At 42.4% G+C, this 12,900-nt stretch overlaps 1 protein-coding gene across 1 annotated transcript; it reads right to left on the bottom strand.

Annotated features, from left to right (window-relative positions):
- Positions 1-241: 241 nt before the first annotated feature.
- Positions 242-3,271, bottom strand: hkb (zinc finger transcription factor huckebein). The gene is made up of 2 exons (XM_020942878.2): positions 1,131-3,271; positions 242-1,064 (listed from the first exon to the last, which is right to left on the bottom strand). The coding sequence occupies exons 1-2, from the start codon at positions 1,807-1,809 to the stop codon at positions 826-828; spliced, it is 918 nt and encodes a 305-aa protein (XP_020798537.2). The 5' UTR covers positions 1,810-3,271; the 3' UTR covers positions 242-825.
- Between the last annotated feature and the right edge of the window lie 9,629 nt (positions 3,272-12,900).

The raw sequence follows: 12,900 nt of genomic DNA, 5'->3' as shown, positions 1-12,900 counted from the left end.
TTGAATGCCACTTTACTTTGATATTTGCCGGCATGACGAGCAATTTGGCAAATGATCTGGTTAGCGGGAAGTGACAGGACCGTCGAAAGTCATTAATATGCAAACAAAATGGCTTCGGCTCATTATGTACTCCCAGGTATATATCTATTATTTCGTATTATGAACCATCATCTATGTCAGATGTTCCATTCATAATCCCATAATGGAGAAACCAACTCAAAGAAAGAAATTTGCTTAGGTGTTTCTTTTTTGTTTAGATTTTTTCGTGTATTTTTTGGTGGTGTAAACATAAATCGTATAATGCAAACTCTCAATATTTAACTACGATCGTTTATAAGCTAGATATAAATCGTATATTGCTAGTAACCGCGCTCTGCATATAAAAATATTAAAATATATATCGGCTTAGACCTAATATATAGAGTGTGTATGTATACATACACGGATGCGGTATCGCTTAATCTCTTAATCGCTTAGCATATGAGAAAGGATCACTTGAGGAGGAGGTATTTACACATGTGCGGGATCGGGATTCCTGAGTCACGTAGCTGGCAGTGTAAATATGCGTTAAAAAATAAATATCTCAATATTTGCATATATCGTCGAGGGTATCGCGGTATCTCAGTCCCTCCCAGTGCTGGTCGGGTGCGTGCGCCGGAGTGCGCCAGGTACGGCTGAGGTAGATCTGTCCAGGATTGGCTATCGAGTATAATTATTGGCCGGCATTTGTTGGGTTATGTCTTCGTCGAGGTTCGTGCGTATTTAAAGCGTGCAAGCGCTTCACAGATCGCTGGGGAGCTGGCGAGGATTCCAAGTCCGATGGCTTCAATAGCCATACAGATAGGGATACATGGGCACAAAGATGGCCGGTCCCAGCTGGCGTTCCTGCGGCATATGCGTCTTCATGTGCTTCTTGAGGTGGTCACGACGCCCGAACTTCTTGCCGCAGGCACTGCAAGGATAAGGCCTCAGACCGGTGTGGATGCGCTTATGGCGGGTCAGCTCCTCGTTGCGGGTGAAGGTCTTGCCGCAGGTATCCACATCGCACTTGAAGGGGCGTTCGCCTGGAGAAGAAAGGAGATGTGTAAGTACAACACGTCACTGGATTTGAAGGATTTCTGTTAACTTACCGGTATGGATGCGGATGTGTCCCTTGAGCTGGCCATTGTTGGAGAAGGCCACGTCGCAGTGAGGGCACTTGAACTTCTTGGGGCGCTGCTTACGGGCATTGAGCGCCTTCAGCTGAGCATCTTCGGCCATGACGCGGGCGTACTCCTGCTCCATCAAGCCCAATGTAAAGGGATCCATGCCAAAACCAGCGGCGGCGGCGGCGGCGCTGGGAGTGTTAACAGCAGCAGCGGCTGCTGCGGCAGCGGCGGCATAATACAGATCGCTGGCAGCCGGCATGAACGGAGAGGTGGACGGAGCCTGGTGCTGCATCTGCGGAGGAGGCTGGGACACGGGGCAGGCGGCGGCGGAGGAGAATGAGGCAGACTGGGGAAAGATGGGCTGAGGCGCAGCATCCAGCAAGGGAGTGGAGGTGCGAGTGTAGCTGCTGTGGTTCAGTCCATCCTCGTAGCTGCTGCTCCGGCTGCGACTGTCCAAGCTGCTGCTGCTGCTGCTCGACGAGGACGATGAGGAGGTGTCACTGTCATGACCAAAGCTGCTGCTGGGCAGCTCCGTCTTGATGGTAATCTCGGGCTCCTGCTTCACCATCCTAGGTGCCGGAGCGGGCGTCTGGCGTTGCGTATCCCAGGGACGGAACAGGCGGGAGTAGGTTTGCGGGGGATGCAGGTTAATCGTGGACATGGCGATGATGTGGACTCTCTCTTTCACTTGGAACACTTGGAATCACTTGCGAATTGCGTTCGTTTTTGTTTTTTGGATTTTCGTTAGCGGAGCTGTGCGTGCGATGCGAGATCTCGACTCGAACTGAGCTCTCCTGCCCCGGCGGCTCTCAATTTAAGGGGATTCTCTTGAGGATTTCCAGAGCAGGCCTACCTAACGGCCTACCTACTCACGCACACACTAGCACAATCGCTCGTCCTGCGCTCACGCACACCACACACACACACACTCGCAGGCACCCGAGGTTCGTCGCTTCATTCATCGATTTGTTGTCTGTCTCTGCCACTGTGCGAGCGAGACGGACTTGCCACGGGGTTGGTTTTCCTTTGCCCAACAATGGCGGCCACGCTCACGCACACACACACACGGAAGTACATAAGGGTGTTCCAGTGTATATGCAGAGTCCTGCGTAGTTTTCACTGCCAGCGAAATCGAAGTCCTTGCTTCCTTGTAACTTTCGCTTTCACACACCGAGCAAAAAAGCTTGATTACCTTATACGTAAAGGTATTAAATCCTATATCCTTAAGGTCCTGCGAGGTAAAATTTTAGTTTAAGTGTTAATAATGAGCTATTTCTTAAGAAGAGGTCACTAAGCGTTTTATTCTTAAAAAAATGGTAAGGAATTCTTTCTTTCCTGACAAAGTTCTGGGTATATCTATCAGGGTTTTGTATAAATTCCGAATCCCTTTTTATCCTGACAAACATTTATTATAGGCATTATCTATGGGCAAAAAAAATAACATTAAAGAGCTAAATATTTAGAATCTTTCCAAGCAATCTCATAGAAATCCTTTACCATTTATTCCCTGACTTCCTGAAGCTTTATTTTTGCGAGTGTTTACGAGTTTCACCACCATTATGTACAATTCCCGACTATATTTATTCGAAATGGCGATCCCTGCGGGGTGGCTGTGGCTGCCGAATTGGGCGCAACTTTAAGTGAAGCATTCACGATTATGAATTTTACGCTTACCCACCGACAAACCCTCAGCGCCTCCCGGGCTGTTGGCAGTGGGCTTGGCATGCCTTAGCCTGGCTCCGGCCGGCTTTTCCATTTCCCCCCACCAGGTTCAGTTCGTCCTCCGGCAGATACAGATACCCGGGGCTAAATTCGTAACTCGGTTATCGGTGGGTTGGTTATCCTGGCACTGCTGCGGTGGCAATTTATTATTGAATTAAGTGCTTCTGTCGAGGGTGGTTGCCTTCAGCATTCACCCCTCAGCCTTCAGCCTCCTGCCCCCCATCCGCATCCGAGTATGCAAAGTGTGGGCCAAGGGATACACAAGGATACACAAGAAAGGAGCAGCAGAAGTTGTAGCAATTGCCTGGGGGCTTGACACTCGAGGGCTGGCGCAAAAGGTTTGAGCGTGTAGAATGGTCGCGGTACAGTTGGCCTTAGTTTTATCTTCTTTTTTTGGGGTACTGCGATGCTGCTCCTGGCCAAGTTTACTGCCTTTGGTGGGCGTTTGCCCTGACGCGATTCGGGCTCCAGATTAATGGCGCAAGATACAACGCACAATGGAGGAATAAAGCGAATGGCCACAGGATTATGCGTGGTTGTGTTCTATTTACATTTTATAAATGCAGGAAATCGTACTTTGGAGTGTTGGGGTTTTTATGAAAACTTTATGAATTTTCGGTATGTTTACAAGTAGTTATGTACTTGAGTATATAAGGTAGATTCTATTTATTAGACATGACAAGTTATATCCTATAGTTGTTGGTCTAGGAAGTCTGATTCCTTACTAAAAAACAGTTCCTTAGGTGTAGCTTTCTAAAGCCATAATTCTGAAGTCCTTGCTTGTCACATTAATATTAACTTATTGTTATTATTTTCTACCGTTTTCATAATCTCGTAAAATGGATAGATTTTAAAATCCATATTAAGTCTATATTTATATATGTCCCATTTTAATTGTAGAAAATAATCTCACTTTAAATGAGAACATATATGTGATAATATTATTGAAGAACTATTGGTGCAAATTAACTCAAGCTAAATATTTGTAAAATAAATACATTTTTACTGCTTTTTTGTTCAAATTTAAATCAGTTATTATTAATCTTTTTTTTTTTTAATCATATTAAAGTAAGTACAAATACCCTAGCAACTTGCAATTAAGTAATAGGATCGAATCGGAACACGATAATTGCTAAGCCTAAAATATTTTTATTCCTTAAATTAATATTTATAGAAATTTTTATATGATAATTTATTCGACAACTCAAAGTTTAAAAATCTTATAACTTCAATAAAAATGCATTAATTTCAGTTCGGAAAGCATTCCTATGTATGTTTTTAAAAGGTTAATAAATCTGCATACTCAATTTAAAATTTGAAAAAATTCAACAATTTTGCAATTTTTGACAATTTTAATGATGTAACCCCTTATGAAATTTTTACTTTTTCGAAAATATTGAAAAAATTAAATTTTGACCAAACATATCTAAATCGATTCAGCTTTTGATTCTGATCAAGAATATATATGATTTATAGGGTCGGAAATGACTCCTTCATACGTTACAAGCTTCTGAGTAAGATTACAATACCCTGCAGGGGTATAAAAATATAGAAACCATAATAATTAGAAATTTTATATACTTAGAATTAGACAGCGATTAAATTCAAGTGAAGGCATTTGAATATTCACCTTTATTTCCTCTATACTTTCACTTCATCACACTTTTTTGAGATGGCGGGAAACCGCTAAGCCTTTTGTCCTGTCATTTAAAACAAAAGGGAAATCAGTTGGATCAAGTCCATCGGCATTGTCCTAGCAACGCTAATGAATGCATCGCTTGGGTCATTGGTTACGTTGCCCCTGGCAGGTCTCTGCATTAGAAAGGTGCTCTGGAGTAGGTGGTTTTAGTACCTGCCATAAATCGTGGCCCGCGGAGCAGATTCATTCACGACTCGGCGCAGTCCGAGGGATTCATTCATAAATATCGGGATTGCCAAGAAATGCCTGCGATCTGGGTGGATCGATGGGTGGAATGCACGGATGCTGGGCTGGGCTAGGTACCTGGCGAGTTGGTCGTCGCCACAGCCGCCGCCGGCGGGTTGGGCCGAGGTGAGGACGGGCCATAAAAATCCACGAGCTTATTTGCGTAGGCTGGGACTTAGGCTTGCAGCCGCCTGGGACTTTCCCCCGATGCGATTCTTGAAGTAATGAGCGCTGGCCGGGAATTCCGTGCAATGGTCGCGGCTCGTAAACGGCAACCTACAACCACCTACCTAGACAATGCCGCACTCATAAATGGCAAGAAAGGAAGTTATAAAATAATTAGATATAGCAAAGCGGCGATTTCATTCATGGAATGTCGGCAGCGGCGCCGGCCGAGACGCCTGAGTTGCATTGCCCCATACCTGGGCAATACCTGAGCCATGTGTAATTAGAGGAAATGCACACATCATCAGATAAGGAAGGGCGTCATATTCATATTTAGATTAATTAGGAAATTTTACTCTCGGAGTGGAACCACTACGTCTCTCACATCACACATGGGGAAAGTACGTGGCCTGTTGGGATAGGATAAGCAAGGACCCGAGGCGGCGACGTGATCAGGAAAAACACATCCATCTAACCATTCGACGATCCTAACCAAACTGCAATCTCATCGCCTTGTTTATCGTGCTCCTGGTCGCGGCCACAGATAAGCCAGCAGTTCCACGGACAAGCGCCAAGATTATGCCGATCCGAGATCAGATCAGGGCGAGCACATCCGGCTCTTCGAGGATAAGCACTCTTTAACTCGATCCCCGCTTATGATAGTGGATCACTCCACACGATGGACTAGGTGCGATCTTTATAGATCTTCTGTGATCAGGCATTAGACTTGCTAGATTACTAGAGAGCGCGGGTGTCCATTAGTTAAGGATCAACGGACTAGAATATATATTATACGTTTTTCCGATTTCATCTTATAGAAAAATAAGTCTTTAAATGCATATATTTATTAATACGCTTGCAGAGGTTATTATAATTTTAATCAGTGAAAAAGTCATTTCCGACTCTATAAATCATATATATTCTTTATCAGCATTAACAGCTGAATCGATCTAGCTATGTCTGGTCAAAATTTAATTTTTTTTTTTATTTTTAAAAATTTCATAATTTTATAAGGTGTTACATCATTAAAAATGTCAAAAAATTCAATTTTCTTAAATTTTAAATTGAGTATGCTAATTTATTAATATGACAAAAACTAGCTTAGGAAAGCTATCCGAATCAAAATTGGTGCAATTTTGGGTTAGTTATGAGTATTTGAGGCTTTGATTTGGGGACAAATTTATCAAAACTAAGAAAGATTTAAATATAGACTTAAACATAGAACATTTAATCAATTTTATAAAATGGAAAACGTAATGTTTTTTGTCTTAGTTATAAATAATTCAATACAAACTTTGGCTTCCCGAAATAAGCCTCATTTCTTATTTTATATTACATCTATTTTGTAAAATCTATATAATTATTATATTATTATTAAAATATTTCCCTTATTGTCTGCTCGAAAATTGCAATTACTTACGAAAGCCCCCAAAGTTGAAATCGGGCAGAAAAAAAGCATGAAAAGGCGCTCGTTTTGGGCGTTCCAAGGGCAGCATTTCGCATCTGGATAAACTGTCCTTGTTATGGGTGTGAATGGCGGCTGGAAGGGAAACCACAGTCACATCATTCGGGCCACATCGCCACGCCATCAAGGGGCGGAGACGACACTCGAATGCGAAGCATAAATCAAATTAGTTTTTCAGGCGAATGCACTCGACTAATTCCTGCGGCGAACGCGCCAAGATTGGGACGCGAATTCGACTATGGATGTGGTTGCTCTTTTTTGTCAGGAAGAGCTAACAGTGGCAGCCGGCTCACTGAAGAAAATCACTTTAATATTTATACTTTAATTTAATATAAACAACTTCAATTATAACCAAATATTATATCTAATCCAAAGGTCTCAAAGTTGTGTATACTTTCTTATCGCTTTCCTTTCTCTTAATTTTTAAATGTTTTGAAATTGTTTAAGTTTTAAAATCTCCCTATTTTCAATATATTTTTATATGTTTCAGACAATTTCTTTCAGTGCAAGTTAATGGGAATATCGATGAACGTTTATCCCGTGACACAATACCGCAAGGACTACAGAACGCGAGCGGTGACCGCGCGTCGTCCATTAAAAGGCTGGCCACAAAAGCAACCCCGCTTGGGATACTGTATCCATTGTCCTGGTCCCCTTTTTCCCGGATTCCTTTCCCTTTCCCTAAGCACTCGAGACATGATCAATGCTCTTTATTGCCCGATTTTCCCCACACCAATAACGCGATTTTGGGTTTTCTTTGGCGCACGCGGCCAGTCCAGCTTCGCTCCTCCTTCGCGGAGGAGCATGCCAAGGCAGCTGAGGATGCATCTCTTTCTCTCACGCATCCACAACCACATCCATGTGCCATATGCTGCGTGAGAGCAGCAGCTGCAGGGGCGTCCTCGAGCAATGGCGTCGTCCACGGATCGCCCCGCCTTCCGTTGCGCGCTGAGGAACACCACCACCGTTGGCAGAGTCAAAACATTTGAGAATATCTTTGAATATTTTCAATTTCAGTGACCGGGGGCAGTCACTGAAAAAGCACTTAACCTTAAAGCCAATAATCCGCTTGTAATGCAGATCGTTCCAGCGTTGACAACTACTGACCATTCATCGGGACGACTCGTCCCATCCTGAAGCGGACTTTGTGTCGAAGGTCCTGCGGCGTTGTTCCATTCAAATGTCCATGCGGGCTTTGCATTCTCATGTGTGTTTGCATTTGTGTCCAAAGTGTTGACCTCCCGGGTAATCGTTCTATTATTAACAGATATTCGCCTCGAACAATTTCACAATGTGGTGCCCGGTCAGATCCATTGGCTACCGACTGAATATGTATATTTTATTTACCTGTCCTGTCCAGCATAAATCGGATTATCAGCTTACAACACCTTTGAGGGCGCTGGAATTGGAGCGGGCCAGTTAAGGCATTCGAAACAATATTTAAAATTGAGGAAATGCAAAATATATATATGGGAAATTCATGCTGCAGTCTGAAATTAAATGTTTCTTAACTTAACAATGTTTCTCAACTTTACAACTATTCTATTTCTAAATATTACCTAGATTTGAATTTAATCTTAATGCATAACCCTTAAAGATCCTTGTAATGTAATCCTTGTGAAGATATAATCATTTTACCGCACACTTTGTTTCTCTGCCCTTCACTATTTTCTTTAATTAAGGAACCCTTTTCCCATCACATTTAATGATTACAAGAGCAAGAACATTAATGTCAAGGATATTGTCAATGGTAAATGCGACAGTAAAGATATTATTCATTAATGAAACGACTCACCATAAAGGTGGCTCTGTGAATGTATGATTTATTCCCTCTTATAAATTTCAAAACAGTTTTTTACTTAGAATCAAAACTCAGAACTTCAAGGAAGTCTTATGCCAAAGGAAGTTCATAGAAATCGTAGAGTATTCAACCTTATTCAATTGACCGTATGACACGCTTTGCAGCTTATGGCAGATTTCGAAGAGGAAATCGTCTTAGGATTCGCATTCAGAGATTTGTGCAAGCGAGTGCCGGAGAATGAGTGCAAATCGGCAACAATTGTGTTGCGAAAAATACCAAAGGACTTCCATGAGCGGCTCGAGCCTTGATCCGCCTAAGAAACGGGGACACGGGGCAACGAACACTGCACCCTGCACCCAGAGGACGACTCCCGGCGAGCGTCATAAGTGGTTTGGCTCGCCCACAAGAGCGGCAAAGTCAAATGCAAATTGAAATGCACGAAGGGCAGGAGAGTTCTACAGAATGGCAAGACAATGCTACCGTTGCCCATTGAGCCAGAACATCCATCCCAGTACAGGACCGATGTTGTCTGCAAAGCCTTTTCACACTTGGTTATGCGTTGTGACCTCTCAATGGATGGATGCAAAGGATCTGTAAAAGAAACAGTAGGATGCTGGCCATTGAAATGGGCCTGGACGACGCAAATCTGTCGCCCGAGGTGCAATTATGATTGAAAGGTCTCAATAATAACCGATAAATTCATGTTTACCTAACGCACCCGGTTTTCTGGTCAGCTGTCAAGTGCTGGGTTTGCGTCCATCTATGTAGCTCTGCTCTGCCCATTCCCCGGTGATGAATGAATGGCAAATCCTTGAATGGCCTTGGATGACTGATGAACGCAACAGAGTCAGTCTGAACTGAATTGGAGTGAAGTGTCCTTTATCTACGGACATACTACGTAGGTGTACCACTGCCGATGAAAATGATCAACCTGGCTAACGCCGAGTCCCGGCCCACGTCCTCTGAGGGCCTTGCAATTGTTGGGATTGCAAAATATTGCACTCAATTTGATCGATCGGCCATCGGCCGTACCAAAAAAAAGAAGCAGAAAATAATCAAAAAATGTTCCAAAAAATGTCATTTTGTCACAAAAAAGATGATACTTCATAATTGTGAGTGCTTTGGAATGGGATTGATTGATAACTGCACCATATTGTGCACAATAAAATTGGTTACACAAGAAAGTCACTAACAGATGATACGGTTTTTATCTAAATCTATTGTTTATTAAACTTTCATATACTATGAAAACTATAAAAAGATTTACAAATACTATTGTACAACAAGAACAACAATAGGTGTAGGAGGTTACTACCTATTCATTTTAAGCAACCTTAAAATATATTAAGGCAATAAAAAGAAGGCATTAGGAATTTCATTCAGAAAATCTTAATCTCTGATTCTAACTGGACTTAATACATTTAAAAATAATTATCTACTCTTTCCTAATATTTTCCTGTTCACTTTCATTTACTCAAGGGCAAGAAAGTTTATGTATATTAACCTGATTATGATTTTCATACCCCTGAAGGAAGGGTATTATAATCTTAGTCAGAAGCATGCAACGCAGTGAAGGAGTCATTTCCGACCCTATAACATATATATATTCTTGATCAGATTTAACAGCCGAATCGAACTAATCATGTCCGGTCAAAAAATTAATTTTTAAATTTCGAAATGTTATAAGGGGTTACATCATTAAAATTGTCAAAAATTGGCAAAATTTTAAATTTTAAATTGAGTATGCAGATTTTTAAACCTTAAAAAAAACTAGCATAAAGATGCTTTCCGAATCGAAATTAATGCTTTTTTGGCTTAGTTATGAACATTTTAATCTTGTATTTATTGCTACCAAAACTCTCTCTTTTTCTGAAAGATCTCAGACAGATCATAAAACCAAAAGATACTTATACAATTTATGATAATATTAAACATGTTTTCCTGATGTAACCCAAATCGATTTCCAATCAGATCGATCCCGCGCCCTTTTGTAACCCTCAGATCCATGCAAAAGTATGTGTCTGTGCGGATAACCGCAAAAACTAGTATAAATTGACATCATAAATTTAAATTACTTCCACCCTTCTTCACCTAGGCGCTCCAAGCCCAGACCCACAGACCATGGCCCAATCCCAAACCCAAATCCAGCCCTGTGGGTTTGCTGGGCTCTGGCTGTTAGGGGGTTGGACCCGGGGTTGGTTGGTAAACCCAAATGCCGGGATGATGGTCGAGTCCGCGGTGGAAACGCTATAGGGGCGGGGAGCGAAGGATGAGCGAAAGAGCAAAAAGGGGCGAGGACGCAGCCATCAACACGATTATTTCGCATAAAATAAATTGATTCCAGCTAAGAGTCAAGCATGTCCTTTGATGCCACGAAATAGAAATAGACAAAACGCAAACAGCGCTTGAAAAATGTCGAAATTTGTCCACAATAAGTTCTTTATTGAGTCGCCATACACAATGGATTGCCTCATCCCCCTTCTTATTTCCACTCCCATTCCCATTCCCGATCCTGTTCTCATCTCCGCCATAAACCACGGCCCAGCCACTCGATGAACCAAAAACCAACAGAACAATGGGACAATAGAACTCGGGACGGTAAAACTGTGGCACGTCTTCGCCTTGGACTGCACATCTCTCGCCTTGAGGGGCTGTCCCGACACCTTTGGCTGACACCTTCCCTCGTCCTCATCCTCATCCTCGTCCTTGTCCCATTCTCTGAATAGAAAGTGAAATATGAATAATGACAAGCGAGCCAATTTCGGGCAGTTGCGTCAAAAGGAGAGTCAACTCGGCTGCCGCTCCTCCATTGTGACCTTTTCGGGACCTTTTGTGTGCGAGTTCGTTCGGCATCTACGGCAATGTGGCATCTACTCCTGCGTCCTGCGGTCGCCAATGTGGCTAGCAGCTCCTGGCCCTATTAGCTCCTGCGGCAGACACTGGGCCGCCGCTTAAATTGAGCGTGCGCAATCGATTAGCAGACGCATCTTCGTCACCGCATTCGCATTTAGTTTATAAACTAATTCGAAACTGGGTAGACCCGTGAAGTCATTGAGAGTCACTTCATTCATGGCAAGGACCATAAAGGATAAAGTGGACTTAGCCATGCGTTATGATATGTGTTCCTTCTAAACGCCCAAGATCAGCTAATTGATTTGGTATGAATCGCCGAAGTGGTTAGCTTGCTTTTATGGTTATACTTGAAGAAATACTTTAACACTTCCGTTAATCTTAGGAAAATATTTTCATGTGAAGCTGAAAAATATTCTAGATACATCTTATTTAAATTTATATCTTAGCTAAATGAGGCTTTAGCTGTGATTACATACTTGATCGGCTTAAAACTTCATAAAAGTAAATGATCTTAAGAAATATATATTCTCTTTAATTTTAATTCAAAGGAGCATTCTGAATAAAGATTCGATTATGATTCTTTTAGCCACCAAATCTGCAAAATGGAAAGTCATTGTCAAAATCGGCAGTGATAAATAAAACAATATTCCCTATAATACCTTAGATATAAGTTGAACAAAGCAACTAAAGAGCGTAGGCTGGCTCAGCTCCTGGAATCCGTGAATCAAAGTCATACTTCTGCGTTATCCTGTCAACAGGAGCCGCTGCTCTTCCAGGAAAAGGCGACAATTCCTCGAGTTTCGCAGACATGCTGTCGTCAATGATGCCGAACATGTCCTCTGATATGCCGACTAATAATTGAGCCATTTAACCTGTTACAATTGGCAGGAGAGTCGAGACGATAGGCCGTCATATTTCTTGGCTCAGCCCGGCTTGAGAGTCTCTCACCAGAGCGCTCCCATTAATTAGCCGAATTGTCCATTTGTAAGGTGTCAACAGGTAAATTCGTCATTGTGAGTGAGAGACGACGATCCTAGTGGAATGGGACAGTGAGTCCTTCACGAGGTGTCTTTGTTTTTGCAAGGGGCTGGCAGGACCGGCGGCTAGTTCTAAGGATGCGGCATGTAGCAATGTCACGTTGCACATCACAGATGCCGATCTGGTGTCGCCCCGCCACAATCAAAAGGATAATGTGGCAAAATCCAGACAATCGTTTCGTCCTCGGCGGCACTTCAAATGCGACGTTTGTTTGCTGTTTGTCCAAACCAATCAATGCACTTGACTCTAGCCGGGGTTGAGTGAGGGCGCAAATAAATAATAATCAAACAAATATCGATCCCTGGCGATTTTTCAAGGCAATTCTATGGATCCCTAAATAGCTTACAATTAAATTTCAAAGCCCATAGCTATACGGCTTTTCTCTTTTTTTTTGGTTAGATTCATCAGGTGTGTTGATTTAGACATATAGTTCACCTGTTTAGATGTCTTAGGGAATTTATTTTTTTGTAAGAAACAGATAATTGCATTAAAGAGTCAAATACTTATAGAAAGAAAAATAGAAAAGATAAAGAAAGCTCGTTTCTGTTAAAAATGACCTTAAAATTGTGTATAAGAATAAATCAAGGAGGAAATTGCCTTCCCTTTTTACGCTAAGAACTCACCAGCCAGGTGACATTCAAAGCTCAGTCGGTTAGCCAAGTTAACACATGATATGCGTAAACTTAACCCAGTTTCTGGCCTTGCTTCGAAAAGCCGTCCACAGATGGCGCTGAAAGGGGCAGCAGGCGTCAATGCCACCCACTGTTCGGACTCGCTCGCACTC

The sequence above is a fragment of the Drosophila serrata genome, unplaced genomic scaffold, assembly GCF_035046125.1.
Source record: "Drosophila serrata isolate PLE 108 unplaced genomic scaffold, ASM3504612v1 contig_382, whole genome shotgun sequence".
NCBI classification, from domain to species: Eukaryota; Metazoa; Arthropoda; class Insecta; order Diptera; family Drosophilidae; genus Drosophila; species Drosophila serrata.
This window is presented reverse-complemented; position numbering and strand designations above follow the sequence as displayed.